The following is a 16,961-nucleotide window of genomic DNA, read 5'->3' on the forward strand; positions in this document are numbered from 1 at the left end:
AGGTGACGGACGTTGGTATCAAGCTCAAGGGGTTTTACTGTTCTGATTGTATTTTTTCTTCTTGGCTGATGTTCCTTTGCATAAAATGTAGTGTTCAACTGTCTTTTCAGTTTTGTCAGGTCAATGAATATGTTACTTCTACTATGATCCTTATGCAAATTTCGAGTAAAAAAACGTATTATCATGCAAAAAGTCTAAACAATTGAACAACTGAATAGAATTACTACTAAAATTTCAAATAGTTCATATCCTAGCCAAGCCAAATCAAACATAATTTATAGATCACATAGGAAGCACACAGACATAAAGTGTACAATCAAAATCAGGCATAAATTTCCTGATTAGCAGCACTGCAAATCAAGGGAATTATCAGGAAAAAATTGCAAATCAAAGGGACGTAAACAAGTAGTAAAACTAATTAGTTACACACGGGCGACCGTTACGGTTGCGGCTGATTGATCATCATCATCATCATCATTGCTTGCTCCCAAGCAATTCAGCACCTTTTCCTTCTTTCCAGAAAAGTACTTCCACACCGCGAGCTCCTCGGCCGTCCCTCGCACTTCGTCAAATGACAGCAGGATGTAGATCGTGATGAAGGCGACCACCGCGGCCACGAGCGCGATGACGTACGCGGACGTCTCCCAGTCCCTGCAGCTGCCGGCGGCGTAGGCGCCCAGCAGGCCGAGCAGGTCCAGCACCATGACGGTCTGCAGGCTATGCATCGCCCACGGCGGAGCGAAGCGCTCCTTGAGGGTGTACTGCAGTGCCAGCATGATGACCACGACGGAGGCCACGAACGACGTCGCGTTGCAGTAGAAGAAGGCCTGGTACCGTTGCGGGTTGGTGTCGAGTAGGATTGGGTTGCCGGCATGGGACAGGTATGCAGCCGACGGCGGTGGTGAAAGCGACGGCGACGGCGACGGGGAGGACGCCGTATCATCGTCGCCCCACGTGCCGCCGGGAGGCGCGAGACCCGCCTGGTAGGTCACGCTCGCCGCGAGGATGCCGAGCAGCATCAGGGACTTGCGCAGTTGGTATCGTTCTTGTTGACGCCAGTCGCCTTCGCCCTCGCCGCCCGCCCCCATCGGTGCCGACGACGGCGACAGCTGCTCGAGCAGCCCCTTCAGGCATATCCTCTGTGACAAATGTGGGCAGTCGGCGTACACCCAGAAGAGGATCTGCAGGACGAGGAACGCGACCACCGCGGCCACGAGCGCGAAGACATAGATTGAGGTGCGCAGCAGCCGGCAGCTACCGGCAGCGTAGGCACCCATGAGGCCGAGCAGCCCAACGATGATGCACATGTGAAGAGCGTTGCTCTGGATGCTCTTCTTGTATAGTTTCTGGTTCACCAGGATGAGAATGACGGCGAGGGACGCCATGAAGCCCGTGGCGTTGCAGTAGAAGAACACCTCATACCTACTCCCGTAGTGGTCGAGGAGAACCGGGTCGCCGGCGATTAGCGATCTTTCGCCGTTGCTCTCTGTCTCTGGCCAGAACCCGCCGGGAGGGTTCAGTCCGGTCTGGTAGGTGACGGTGGCGGCGAGGATGGCGAGCTGCAGCAAGAACTTACGCCTCCTCTCGAGCGCTTTTTCTTCAATACGCTTCCTCTCGGACTCGGAGGCCGGAGAATGAGTTGCTTCTCCTCCTTGCCGCCGCGACAGGCGGAGCAACGCTTGTACAACCTTACCCCACATTCTTTGCGCCCACCGTGTGGGCTCGCTCTCCCGGCCTCCAACCGCGAACGCCACGACTTTGGCGATGATGTAGACAAAGATGGTGACGGCCAGGGCGGACACGTAGATGGTGGTGGTGTTATCCCGGCAGCTCCCGGCGACGTAGGCGCCCATAAGGCCGAACAGGTCCAGTATCATGACCGTGTTGAGCGCCAAGCGCCCGGCGGCGCTCAGCTCCTTGCTCTGGACGATGATGATGACGACCACCGACGCCACGAACGCCGCCGTGTTGCAGTGGTAGAACACCTTGTACCTCGTGGGGTGCATGTCCTGGAGAACCGGGTTCCCCGCGGTGTGATCCGGATGCCCTTCCGGCCAGACGCCGCCCGGCGGGCTCAGCCCTGCCTGGTAGGTCACCGTCGCCGCCAACGTGGCCATCAGCAGAACCAGCGACCGCGACTGCTCTAGCTTCTCTTCCTGCCCATCATGGACGGGGGTTGTCCTCCTTTCACTTTACAATCCAAGTGACATGAATTAGCTCAACTAATTATATGGAGAAAAATAATTATGGAAACGAAGCTAGCGGAGTGTGTCTGAGCTTGATTACGTACGTGGTGATCCGAGATATCCGCCGTTCCCTGAATGCTTCCAAGGTGAACACCGGCACCAGCACAATGTAGAGGAGCACGGCGCCGACGAGGGACACGACGTACACAGTCGTGGTGGGCCGCCTGCAGCTCCCGGCGGCGTAGGCGGCCATGAGGCCCAGCAGCTCCACCATGACGCACACAAACAGCGCGTGGTACCGGGTGAGGCGGTCGCTCAGCGTCCTGCTCATGAGCAGCATGATGATGACGAGGGAGGCGACGAAGGAGTTGGCGTTGGCGTAGAAGAATGCGTGGTAGCGGATCTTGTAGCGCCCGTCGTGCAGCAGCGGCGCGCCGGCGTGGTGCTCGGCCACGCTCTCGCTCCAGAAGCCTCCCGGAGGCGCCAGGCCCGCGGCGTACGTCAGCGGCGTCGCGAAGGTGGCGAGCAGCAGGAGCATCTTGCGCCGCTCTTTGAGGTTAAGGTTCTCTACCGTGACCGAGAAAGGTCCGGAGTCCGGCGGCTCCTTGCAGAGTCTCTCCACGACCACGAGGATGGCGACGCAGGCGAAGACGAGGGCGAAGAGCGCGGAGACGTAGATGGAGGCGACCACGTCACGGCAGCTCCCCGCGGCGAAGGCGGCCATGAGGGCAAGCAGGTCGAGCAGCATGGCGATGCGGAGCACGGCGAGGCCGGCTCGGTTGCCGCTGATGCGGCGGTCCAGCAGGAACATGATGACGACCAGGGACGAGACGAAGGCGGCGGCGTTGCAGTAGAAGAAGGCATTGTACCTGCGCGAGTAGGTGGACACGAGCACCGGGTCGCCGACGCGGTTCGGGTAGACCGCCGCATCCGGGGACACCGGCGCTCGCGCCCGCGGGTGGACGGCGCCGACGTGGCGCGCTGGGGCGTAGTTGTCCTCGGACCACACGCCGCCCGGCGGGTTGAGGCCGGCGCCGTAGGTGACGCTGGCGACCAGTGTGGCCAGCAGCAGCAGGTACTTGCGCCACTTCCACAGGAACTCCAGGTCTTCTTGTTCCTTCGCCGTCATGATTCTTGGCTGGGAACGCAGCGTGTATACTGCACTGCACTGACTGTGCACGATCGGAGCAGCATGTACATTACATATACCATTATATATAGTGTGCTCTGCTCCGCGGGTAGTCCGGCCGCCGTGTGCTGTGCTCTACGTGTGCATGTGGGATGGTATCATGCATGCATGGCGATTGAGTGCCCGTCGGCGTGTCGTCTTTTGGAAACGAATCACTGAAAGTCACACGTTGCTTACACATCGTACCTAATAATATATTCACTGCTGAGTATTCGCTCTTCACGCAACGCTCCATGCCTCCCTTCTCACGCACAAGGAAATCTGTATAAAGCTCAGCCCGGTGATCACTTTGGTCCCCTCCTACCAAACCGCCGGGGGCATATTGGGTGCTCTAGCGTATAAGAGCAACTCTCCCAAATCACCGAAATCAGTCCATCTTTAAAGGAGAGCGGTTTTTTCTAGCGGTGCCGGTTTTTATCGGGGTTCTACGTGCACGCCATATGTGCACATACACACATGGGGTATGTATTGTGTGTTGTTATACCATGCGTTGTGTGACACATGTGCACCATATTATCTTCTTCCCGTGACATGTGGGACAGCTAGCGAGGAGACCGCACAACAAAATGACTAGTGGCTATGTTTTATAGTCAAAAGGCAGTATGCCATCTTTTGAACCAACCCACGGCATAGTTACATCTCACCCACCCACGCTTTTCAGTTTGATTACATAGTTGTACCGATTATATATTTTGAACCAAGACAATGCGTTTGGATATTAGTATTCATGATATTTAAATCTTCAAAACGAGATCAATTTTGAAAGCTTTTGAAGAAAAATCAGATTCGGATTATGAAATCATACTGAAACTTATATGAAGCTATTGCATGTGTGTTTCATCGTATTTTTACATGTTTCATTATTATTTTTCATTACATGGTTGCGCTACTTTTCCATTCCGGATTTCAGTACTATTTCATTCAGGTTTCATTTATATTTTTGGAGCTTTCAAATAAGTTTCATATCATTTTGTCAAAATATCTTTCATGGTTGGGCTAGACACTAAAAGTGTTCTCTTCACATAGTTTCTATACGATATCATTTTTATATCATCACAATTTTACATGTTTTAAGTATTTATTCATACATTTACGTTATTGTTTCATTCCACAATTCATCTATGTTCCATCTCGGATTTGATATAAGTTTTATTACATTATCTTTTGCATGTTTTTATTATTGCTTCACTTCAGTTTCGTTGTCGTATCATCTCACATTTCACATGAGTTTCATTATGGTATCAAATTTGAATTTGAACTTGTTCAAAACATGTTCAAGATTTAAATGTCATCAATACTAATCTGCAAACGGATTCTAAATCAAATCATTGGTTCAAACGTTAAAAGTGTTACAACATTTAGAATCAGATTAAAAGTATGGGTGGATGGACCGTGGGATGAAAGAGTAAAATAGTATGAGTGCAATAAATGCTATGTTCCTATACAATGGATGGTCCCACGAAAACAATACAAATCAACTGAATTCAGTAGAGTACTTCAGTAGAGTACTCGTATGCATTGTGTACACCTGCACACATGGCGAGCATGCAGGACCCCGGTAGAAACCGACGCCACTAGTTTTCATTTCCGGTCTTTAAAGTGACTGTTATTATGCCGACCATGGTGAAAACACCGGCCTAATGGAGTCGTTGTGACCGCCTCGATTGCCCACTATCTTTTTGGGGTTATGGAAGAGTGGGTTTTCTAGTGGAACCGGTTTCTACCGGGTATCTCGTTGCCATCGGATGATGCTAAGATTGGAACGTACTTATATTGTAGTCAAGCCCACTCTTGGGCTCAAGTGTGTAGGCGTACACAACGATACCGTATCGACATGAGTGTGTATGAATGCAAGACGCCTGTGCGGTCCACACATTCAGTTCGGTAGTAGGAACCCCCCCCTCCCGAGAAGCACAGACCATGCTCGCCATTTGCTTCTCATAGTTCATCAGCTCCACTCGCCACTATCGCCACATTTGGCAGCGCATACTAGATTGTCTGTCGTAAAAAGGAGGTAAGGAACTGGAGTCTCTGCTCTGCTCTGTTCCATATATTTGGTTTGCCAGATGAACATTTTCAGCATATGCATTTTTGTTCGCGCCGCAATTCCTAGGGTTAGGAAGTGCCTCAGAGTTGCTAACTATAACACCTACTCATGGATGGACACGCACGGATACCTCAATATGGATGATACAATGGGAGTGGTAATGATTTTTTATGTTTATATGTACATTAACTGTTAGTGATTCCATTAGGGATTTGTTTAGCAGAAGCATATGAACATTGGCAAACAAAGTCAACAGCATATAATGAGTACATCGGACCAACATTAGTTGGCTAGGATTATAGGAAATGGCAATTTAGACCAATAGCTATTTTCACAAAGTGGGCACGCCACGATACTTAGGGCCTGTTCGGCACTCATCTAGCTCCTTAAAATACGAGAGTACATGGAGCGCCACTTTGGCCACTCCGCGCAAATAGGATGCGGGCTGCTCCTGGAGCGGAGCTGCGGAGTGGAGAGCTGCCAAACAGGCCCTTAATGTATCATATGTATTTCAAAATGTCATGTTTGTTGAGACAGTGAACGTTTTAGGCAGGTAATCAATCTTTCCATATGCAGTACATGTTGTATCACTAGTCCAGTGGAATCTAAAATGTAAATAACATATTGACTAGTTGATCTTATTGAAGAATTTAGCTTCGGAAATTAATTACGTATACTAACATCTCCTCATTCTATGAAAAAATGGAAGCTATTAAAAGAAGGAACTGAAACTGCACAAACTAAGTCTGACCAGACAGTACGCAACAAAAGGAAGAGAAAGCATAGCCATTTAAGTGAGGATGATCATGCAGTCAGAAGAAATGGAAGCAAACCAAGCGAGCAAAGAACTAGAGTCAGTGCACAGCGCAGGACAATAGAGGAGTGAAGATTTGAATCCAAATATGAGAAAGAAGAACAAGATAGTAGCGTCAAGTTCGAAAGTGAGGAAGCACTGACGAAAAGGCAGAAGAAAGGTAGGCACGTCGGATCAATCTCTGACAGTGAGACTAAACATAGAAGATGGAAGATTAAGAGAAGCATAGTTGAAAAGACCTATCGCTCCAGGCTCCCTCGATCGCTCCCTCCAGGGCGATCAGGGGGCCAACCCTAGCGCCCCGGCCGATGTCCTCCCCCATCCTCCTCCACCTCGTCGTCCCCAGAGACATGCGCCAGCTAAGCCCGGGTGAGGGAGTCCTGAATTAGGGGGTCTCTGGACAGCCAGACTATATCCTTTGGCCGAACTGTTGGACTATGAAGACATAAGATTGAAGACTTCGTCCCGTGTCCGGATGGGACTCTACTTAGCGTGGAAGGCAAGCTAGGCAATACGGATATGTATATCTCCTCCTTTGTAACCGACCTTGTGTAACCCTAGCCCCCTCCGGTGTCTATATAAACCGGAGGGTTTTAGTCCGTAGGACAACAGACAATCATACCATAGGCTAGCTTCTAGGGTTTAGCCTCTCCGATCGCGTGGTAGATCAACTCTTGTACTACTCATATTATCAAGAATAATCAAGCAGGACGTATGGTTTTACCTCCATCAAGAGGGCCCGAACCTGGGTAAAACATCGTGTCCCCTGCCTCCTGTTACCATCCGCCTTAGACGCACAGTTCGGGACCCCCTACCCGAGATCCACCGGTTTTGACACCGACATTGGTGCTTTCATTGAGAGTTCCTCTGTGTCGTCGCCGTTAGGCTTGATGGCTCCTTCGATCATCGATAGCGATGCTGTCCAGGGTGAGACTTTTCTCCCCGGACAGATCCTTATGTTCGGCGGCTTCGCACTGCGGGCCAACTCGCTTGGCCATCTGGAGCAGATCGAGAGTTACGCCCCTGGCCACCAGGTCAGGTTTGGAAGCTTAAACTATACGGCCGATATCCGCGGAGACTTGATCTTCGACGGATCCGAGCCCCTGCCTTGTGCGCCACACGGTCACGATAAGTATGATTTAGCTCTACCATCAGATAGTGTTCAGGAGATCGCACCGGCAACCGCTCCGACCTTCAATTCAGAACCAGCTGCGCCATCCATGGACGGGTGGATAGACCCCGCCACGGAGGCCGCACTCTCATCGGCGATCGAGCCGAGTATCGACCTTACCCTTCACGAGAGCCGTGACGCCGAACTACCGGATTCCTCCCCGGCCACGGACTCCCAACCGCCTGCGCCCGTGCCTATCAAATCCGATTGGGCGCCGATCATAGAGTTTACCTCCGCGAATATCTTTCAGCACTCGCCCTTCGGAGACATACTGAACTCATTAAGGTCTCTCTCCTTGTCAGGGGAGTCTTGGCCGAACTATGTCCGGCAGGATTGGGATGCGGATGACGAAGAAATTCGCCGCCCACCCACCACCCACTTAGTAGCCACTGTCGAGGACTTAACCGACATGCTCGACTTCGACTCCGAAGACATCGACGGTATGGACGACGATACGGGAGGCGAAGAGGAACCACTGCCCACAGGGCACTGGACAACGACCTCATCATATGATATATACATGGTGGACACACCCAAAGAAGGCAATGGCGACGAGATAGCGGAGGATGACCCCTCCAAGAAGCAACCCAAGCGCAGGCATCAGCGGTGCCGCTCTAAGTCTCGCCAAAGCAAAAGCAGTGACCCCGGCATAGGAGATAATAGCACTCTAGACAGTGCCGAAGACGACAACAATCCCCTCCAGTAAGATTTAGGGCAGGAGGATGGAGAAGCCAGCCCTCCAGAGAGAGCGGCAGATGGAGAGGCAGAGGATGCTAATTACATGCCCCCTCCGAAGACGAGGCAAGCCTCGACGATGACGAATTCATCGTGCCTGAGGATCCCGTCGAACAAGAGCGCTTCAAGCGCCGGCTTATAGCCATGACAAATAGGCTTAAGAAAAAGCAACAACAGCTTCAAGCTGATCAAGATTTGCTAGCTGACAGATGGACTGAAGTCCTTGCGGCCGAGGAATATAAACTCGAACGCCCCTCCAAGAGTTACCCAAAGCGTAGGTTGCTACCCCGACTGGAGGAGGAAGCACTCAAACCTACATCTCCAACATATGATGCGGCTGACCGGCCACCTCGTGGCCGCGACAGAGAGGCATTTCAGCCAAAAACTCAGCCCGCACCCTGACGCCACTCAAATAAAAATGACAAGGCACGGGGAAACATGCTAGACCCGCGAGACGTATTGGAGGACAAAGCAAAACATGCAAGATCGATCTACGGATCATGAGGGCGCACCACTATGCGAGACGATAACCGTCACGCCGGATACAGTAAAAGTAAATCCGGCCGGGACGAACACAGCGGGCAAGACTCATTTGAGATGCGTCGCGATATAGCCCAGTACAGAGGCACCGCACACCCTCTATGCTTCACAGACGAAGTAATGGATCACCAAATCCCAGAGGGTTTCAAACCCGTAAATATCGAATCATACAACGACACAACAGATCCTGCGGTATGGATCGAGGATTTCTTCCTGCACATCCACATGGCCCGCGGTGATGATCTACACGCCATCAAATACCTCCCACTCAAGCTCAAAGGACCAGCTCGGCATTGGCTCAACAGCTTGCCAGCAGAGTCCATTGGCTGTTGGGAAGATCTGGAAGCCGCATTCCTCGACAACTTCCAGGGCACTTATGTGCGACCGCCAGATGCCGATGACTTGAGCCACATAATTCAGCAGCCAGAGGAATCAGCCAGGCAATTCTGGACACGGTTCCTAACAAAGAAGAATCAAATCATCGACTGTCCGGATGCAGAGGCCCTAGCAGCTTTTAAGCATAACATCCACGATGAGTGGCTCGCCCGGCACCTTGGCCAGGAAAAGCCGAAATCTATGGCAGCCCTCACGACACTCATGACCCGCTTTTGTGCGGGAGAAGACAGCTGGCTGGCTCGCAACAATAACATATCAAAGAACCATGGTACTTCGGATACAAAGGATGGTAATGGCAGGTCACGTCGCAACAAACACAAGCGCCGCATTAACAGCAACAATACGGAGGATACGACAGTCAATGCCGGATTTAAAGGCTCTAAACTCGGTCAGCGGAAAAAGCCATTTAAAAGAAGCACTCCGGGCCCGTCCAGTTTGGACCGTATACTCGATCGCTCGTGTCAAATACACGGCACCCCCGACAAGCCAGCCAACCACACCAACAAGGATTGTTGGGTGTTCAAGCAGGCCGTCAAGTTAAATGTCGAAAACAAAGATAAGGGGTCGCATAGTGATGACGAGGAGGAGCCCCAGCAGCCGAACACCGGAGGACAGAAGAGGTTCTCCCCACAAGTGCGGACGGTGAACATGGTATACGCAACCCACATCCCCAAGAGGGAGCGGAAGCGTGCGCTACGGGACGTATATGCGTTGGAGCCAGTCGCCCCAAAGTTCAACCCATGGTCCTCTTGCCCGATCACCTTCGATCGCAGGGACCACCCCACTAGTATCCGTCATGGCGGATTCGCCGCACTGGTCCTAGACCCAATCATTGACGAATTTCACCTCACTCGAGTCCTTATGGATGGCGGCAGCAGCCTAAACCTACTTTATCAGGACATAGTGCGCAAAATGGGTATAGACCCCTCAAGGATCAACCCACAAAAACGACCTTCAAAGGCGTCATACCAGGTGTAGATGCCCATTGCATATTCTCAGTGACACTGGAAGTGGTCTTCGGATCCCCGGATAACTTCCGAAGCGAGGAGTTAATCTTCGATATAGTCCCGTTCCGTAGTGGCTATCATGCACTACTCGGGCGAACCGCATTTGCGAGACTCAATGCGGTACCGCATTATGCATACCTCAAGCTCAAGATGCCAGGACCTCGGGGGGTCATCACAGTTAATGGAAACACAGAGCGCTCTCTCCGCACGGAGGAGCACACTGCGGCCCTCGCAGCAGAAGCACAAAGCAGCCTCTTAAGGCAATCCACTAGTTCGGCGAATAAGGACCCGGGCACCTTCAAGCGCGCCCGGAGTAATCGACAGCAAGACCGCCTGGCACGTTCCGAGCTCGCATAGCAATGCGGCCCCCACTCCAGTACCAGCCAAACGGCGAAATCCGTGCCACGCGTACATAATTACGCATTGAAAATACCATGGGCATAGGTGGGGAGGGGGGCACGACTACGGCACGCCCCAAGACGCGGCTCAACCGCACTAGGGGATTCCCGCTTTGTTATTTTTCTCTCTTTCAGGACCTTAATCTCTGGAAACCCTGTCCGGAAGTATGATTGCCGAACACATGATGCAGCAACCAAGGAGGCACAAAGCTACATCGCACCACAGAACTCCCAGGTGGTCTCTGACAACGAGTGAAATACTCGCTCTAAATACCATTCCTCAGCTTGCCCTTGGAGGGGACATGTCAAATAGTCCTACTTTTTGCTTACCACACCACTTGTATCATTCTACTTTAATGCACCTTTTTGAATAAACAATGCATAGCACTAGACTATTATCGCATTCTTTATTCTTCCTTTTTTTATATATACATATGTTCATTCATGACATCCAGCACCCGTACACTCTAGTACGGCCAATACGCTAGGGGCTTAAGCATACCCCATAATACAACGTGAGAAGTCCGAACACTTTAGACAGTGCGGCACCTCGAACTTATAGCATTATATGCATCAGCTCTGAATCATGTCTTGGGTCAATAGTTGGGTTTGCCCGGCTCCCATGTTTTGGTACCTTACGTTCCGCTATATCGGCTAAGGTAGCACTGGGAGAACTACTGCGATTGTGCCCCGGTTCAGCTGGGCTAAGCACCTCAGTAGAGAAAGCTAAAACTGACTGTCATGATAAGGCGAGAGACTGGTCGCTGTTCGAGAGGTTTCGAGCCCCTAAAGACTTATGCCTCTTAGAGCGAGGAGTCGGCTTTGTCCGGCTTAAGGCGTGTATAGCGCCCCAAATTCGGCCTTCCGAATACTAGGGGCTTCGCCAAAATTTAAAATTATAGAATTCTATGGCTAAGTGAGAGTGATAGAGCATTATAGTCCGATTGCCTTGTTCGTTGCGCTGAGCACCTCCCTCGAAGGACCCAAAAATGGGAACAAGAGTGCTCAGGTTTACCCCGAACACCCCAGCACTCGTGGCATGGGGGCAGAAGCCGACGACTAGCCATCTCTTAGATTTGATAAACAGCCAAACAGAAGGTAATATTTTAAATTCAAACAAGTGTTGCATAGCGCATATGAACAAGTTTTCATACCACAGGATCACACGAGCAAGTTCATTCAAATATTACATCTTTCGCACACTCGTCCGCTACAAGACGGGCACCCTTCAGGACACCCTCATAATACATCTCGGGGTGGCGATGCTCTCCTTGACCTGCGGCGGCCCCTCCTTCACCAGCTTCTCGGCGTCCATCTTGGCCCAGTGCACCTTCGCACGGGCAAAAGCCCGGTGTGCACCCTCGATGCAGACGGACCGCTTGATGAATTCCAGCCGTGGGCAGGCATCCACAAGCCGCCTCACCAGGCCGAAGTAGCTGTTGGGAAGGCGTCGCCAGGCCACATCCGGACTATAAAGCCCTTCATGGCCTGTTCGGCCGCCTTGTGCAGCTCAACCAGTTGCTTCAGCTGGTCGCTCTTAGGCATCGGGTGTTCGGTCTCAGTATACTGAGACCAGAACAGCTTCTCCATTGAGCTTCCCTCCTCGGCCTGGTAAAACTTTGCAGCATCCGACACGCTGCGGGGCAAATCTGCGAATGCTCTTGGAGAGCTCCGGACTCGGGTAAGTAACAAGTAATTTACTTTCACATGCTTTCTTTGCATATTGAATGCCTTACCCATCGCTATCTTCCTCATCGCCTCAATCTCCTAGAGGGCATTTTGGGCTTCAGCCTTGGCATTCTTTGCGCTCTCAAGGGCCGCGACAAGCTCAGACTCTCGCGTCTTCGAGTCAAGCTCCAATGCCTCGTGCTTCGTCACGAGAGCTTGGAGCTCTTGCTACACCTCGCCCACCCGTGCCTCTTGCTTTTCCCGCTCGGTGCGCTCCTGGGCCGCTTTATTTTCAGCCTCGGACAATGCTTGCTTCAGGGTCGCCACTTCGGTCGTGGCCCCTGGCAAATTCATGATGATCCTGTCATTTTGCAATCGCATCTTTTTTGTATATATATATATATATATCTATAGACAAGGTATTACTTACCTTTGTTCTCCTCGAGCTGCCTCTTGTCAAGGCCGAGCTCTTTCTTGGACCCCTCAAGGTCCTGCTTCAGTGCGGCGACCTCCGCAGTCAGTGCGGCAGAGGTCAGCAGCGAAGCCTGCATACGCATATAGACATACTTATATTAGACTCTTGCAGATATTATTTGATCCTCTATTCGGCTTTTCTTTGTGAACACCAAACAAAGCATCAGGGGCTACTATCTATGCGGTAATATTTTCCCTATATTTTAAATACTTACCTCAAATCCTGTTAGAAGGCTGGCACAGGCTCCAGTCAGTCCGCTCTTGGCGGACTGAACCTTCTTGATCACCGCACTCATAATAGTGCGGTGCTCTTTGTCGATGGAAGCGCCGCGAAGCGCTCCCAGCAGGTTGTCCGATGCCTCTGGATGGACAGAGGTCACCGGCACGGGCGTCTTACCCCTTTTGGAAGGGGGCTGCCTGCCCGAGTCCGGAACCACTGTGAAAGCACAAGTGCTCCCTGGGTGATTTTGGTAATTAATGACAACATATCTCTTGTTGGACTAATACTTTTACCTAGTATGTTTCAGACAAGTTCAACAAATTAAGTGGCATGGACTAAAGGATGTGGAACCCCTTCAAGATGCTAAGGACAAAGGATTAGCTCAAGCTTCAAGATCAAGACTCTACATTTTCTATTTTAGTGATCCAAGATCACATTGAGTCTATAGGAAAAGCCAATACTATCAAGAGGGGATGAGGTGTTGCGTAATGCCTTGCTTGCTCAAAGTGCTTAGTGATATGCTCCAAAACCCTCAACTACCTTACCCACATCCACATATGACCTAAACCAAAAGTCAAACTCGGCCCCACCGATTCTTTCTATCTGGCGCCACCGAGTTCAGATGTCATAGCCACTGCCACAAACCCTAGGCAAATCGGTTTCACCGATATGGATCTCGGTCTCACCGAGATGGGATTGTAATCTCTCTGTGTATGTCCATTACCAAAATCGGTCCCATGGAGATTGAGCAATCGGTACTACCGAGATTACAATGCAAACTTTCTGGTTAGCTTATTACCAAAATCGGTCCCACCGAGTTTGTGTAATCGGTCTCACCAAGTTTGTCTGACCAACTCTCTGGTTAGCTTATTACCAAAATCGGTCCCACCGAGTTTGTGTAATCGGTCTCACCGAGATTACGTTATGCCCTAACCCTAACCATATCGGTCCTACCGAGTTGCATCTCAGTCCCATCGAAAATCCTAACGGTCACTAGGTTTGCTAAATCGGTTCGACAGAGTTTCTCAATTCGGTCTCACCGAGATTGGTAAATTGTGTGTAACGGTTAGTTTTTGTGTGGAGGCTATATATACCCCTCCACCCACTCTTCATTTATGGAGAGAGCCATCAGAACATACCTACACTTCCAATACACATTTTCTGAGAGAGAACCACCTACTCATGTGTTGAGGCCAAGATATTCCATTCCCATTATATGAATCTTGATCTCTAGCCTTTCCCAAGTTGCTTTCCACTCAAATCTTCTTTCCACCAAATCCAAATCTTGTGAGAGAGAGTTGAGTGTTGGGGAGACTATCATTTGAAGCACAAGAGCAAGGAGTTCATCATCAACACACCATTTGTTACTTCTTGGAGAGTGGTGTCTCCTAGATTGTCTAGGTGTCACTTGGGAGCCTCCGACAATATTGTGGAGTTGAACCAAGGAGTTTGTAAGGGCAAGGAGATCGCCTACTTCGTGAATATCTACCACTGGTGAGGCAAGTCCTTCGTGGGCGATGGCCATGATGGGATAGACAAGGTTGCTTCTTCGTGGACCCTTCGTGGGTGGAGCCCTCCATGGACTCGTGCAACCGTTACCCTTTGTGGGTTGAGTCTCCATGAACATGGATGTACGATAGCACCACCTATCGGAACCACGACAAAAACATCCGTGTCTCCAATTGCGTTTGAATTCTCCAAACCCTTCCCCTTACATTCTTGCAAGTTGCATGCTTTACTTTCCGCTGCTCATATACTCTTTGTATGCTTGCTTGATATGTATTGTGTTTGTTAAACTTGTGCCAAAACTCCACTTCAACTTAAAGAAATTAAAAACTGCAACTTTTGGTACTTAGTGTCTAATCACCCCCCCTTTAGACACCTCTTCTCGATCCTTTCAATTGGTATCAGAGCCTTGGTCTCCATTGCCTTGGTTTAAACACCTTTGGAGGAAGATGGATGTGTCTACTTTGGGGAGTCTTAGACATAGAGTGCTTATTCTTGATGGAGAATATTTTCATGAGTGGAAAAATGAAATGCTTGAGATTTTCAATGAATATCACTTGAACAAGTACATTGCTAGCCCTTGTGCACCTCATATTGATCCCTTGCATCCCACACCCGAAGAGGATCTTGACATGATTCGCAATCTTAGAACCATCAATATTATCATAAGAGGATTGCCCAAAAATTTGATTGCTACTTTGCCTACTCTCTATTGTGCCTATACTATATGGAAATTTCTTGAGGAACGATTTCCAGATTATTCCTTGAAAAATTTAGACGAAATTCTCCATAAGTCTATTGCTTTGAGTAAGATGAATTCTAGTGATCCTAGCTTTGGTGATTGTCTATTTGAGCTTACCGATCTCATGCGTGCCATAGGAAATGTTGGGATCATTAGCGATATCATATCCGAAGCTATTAGAATTCATAAAGGTGACCATTGTGATGATCATTTGTCTAATGAATTACCCTCTCTATGAATTGATCAATCACAAAATGATGTTGAACATGGATACTATGATGAGGATGATGATAGTGACTATGATCTCGGTGATGCGATGAGACACTTTGGTCTTATGGCAAATCTTCGCGGCTACATGGCTGGAGGAAAGGAATGAGTCCTTGATAGTGGATGTACTGATCATATGACCGGAGATAAAGACATGTTCCGTGAGCTTGCTGGAAACGACGACCCTCGAAAGTATGTCACTTTTGGTGATAATTCAAAGGGTAAGGTGGTTGGCCTTGGTAAGGTGGCCATCTCACATGATAGCTCCATACAAAATGTCATGCTCATTGAATCTCTTGGCTACAACTTACTTTCAGTATCTAGACTTGCTGATTTCGGTTTCAATGTCCTATTTACTAAAGTAGACTGCCAAGTGTTTCGTAGAGATAATCATAAAATGGTATTTACCGGTATACATAGAGGAGATCTTTACATTGTTGATTTCACTAAAAAGGCTCAACCTAGAACTTGCTTAATTGCTAAATCTTCTAAAGGCTAGTTGTGGCATAGAAGGCTAGGCCATGTGGGCATGCGAAACCTTGACAAACTCATTAAGGGAAATCATATCCTTGGCGTTAACGATGTCATATTTGACAAGGATAGACTTTGTAGTGCTTGTCAAGCAGGGAAACAAGTTGGAGGAAGTCACCGCGCTAAGAACATCATGACCACAAGAAGACCACTCGAGCTACTTCACATGGATCTCTTTGGTCCAAATGCCTACAAGAGTCTCGGTGGTAACTCATTTGGTCTAGTCATAGTTGATGATTTTTCAAGATTTACGTGGGTTTTCTTTCTGGATGACAATTCGCAGGTCCAAAAGATCTTCAAAAACTTTGCTAGGAAGGCCCAAAATCAGTTTGATGTGAAGATCAAGAAGGTTCAGAGCGACAACGGAATGGAGTTCAAGAACGCAAATGTAGACACCTTTCTTGACGAAGAAGGGATTACATATGAGTTCTCGGCTACGTACACACCTCAACAAAATGGAGTCGTTGAGAGGAAGAACTGGACTCTTATCGAGATGGCAAGAACGATGCTTGATGAGTACAAGACACCAAAACACTTATGGGTAGAAGCGGTTGAGACAGATTGTCATGCAATAAATCGCTTGTATCTTCACAAGCTACTCAGCAAGATGGCATACGAGCTCCTCACCGATAACAAACCCCAAGTTGGATACTTTCGAGTATTCGCCTCAAAGTGCTACATTCTTGATAAGCATCATCGTTCTAAATTTGCTCCTAAGTCTCATGAAGGTTTCCTACTTGGTTATGGCTCAAACTCTCACACATACAGTGTCTACAACAATTTCACCCGAAAGGTTGAAGAAACGGTAGATGTGAAGTTTGATGAATCTAACGGCTCGCAAGTAGAGCAATTGCCAATTGATGTAGGAGACAAAGATCCCTCAGAAGCAATCCAAGACTTGTCTATTGGCAAGATTCGTCCAACGGAGATAAAGGAGTGTACCTCGTCCATCCAAGTGGAAGCTTCTACCTCATGACAAGGTGAACCAAGAGTTGATACGGAAGCATCCACGAGTGGGACACACCAAGATGAAGAAAACGAGGAAGTGCACCAAGACGAACGTCAACAAC

The 16,961-nt window shown here is 49.4% G+C and overlaps 1 protein-coding gene across 1 annotated transcript; it reads right to left on the reverse strand.

The window, feature by feature from the left end:
* Window positions 1-375: 375 nt before the first annotated feature.
* On the reverse strand, window positions 376-3,347 carry LOC125523956 (uncharacterized). The gene is made up of 2 exons (XM_087535512.1): window positions 2,255-3,347; window positions 376-2,190 (listed from the first exon to the last, which is right to left on the reverse strand). Exons 1-2 carry the CDS (start codon window positions 3,313-3,315, stop codon window positions 423-425), a joined length of 2,829 nt encoding a protein of 942 aa, XP_087391638.1. The 5' UTR covers window positions 3,316-3,347; the 3' UTR covers window positions 376-422.
* Between the last annotated feature and the right edge of the window lie 13,614 nt (window positions 3,348-16,961).

Source organism: Triticum urartu, chromosome 7A (assembly GCF_056163025.1).
Source record: "Triticum urartu cultivar PI428250 chromosome 7A, HENAU_Tu73, whole genome shotgun sequence".
Taxonomy (NCBI): Eukaryota; Viridiplantae; Streptophyta; class Magnoliopsida; order Poales; family Poaceae; genus Triticum; species Triticum urartu.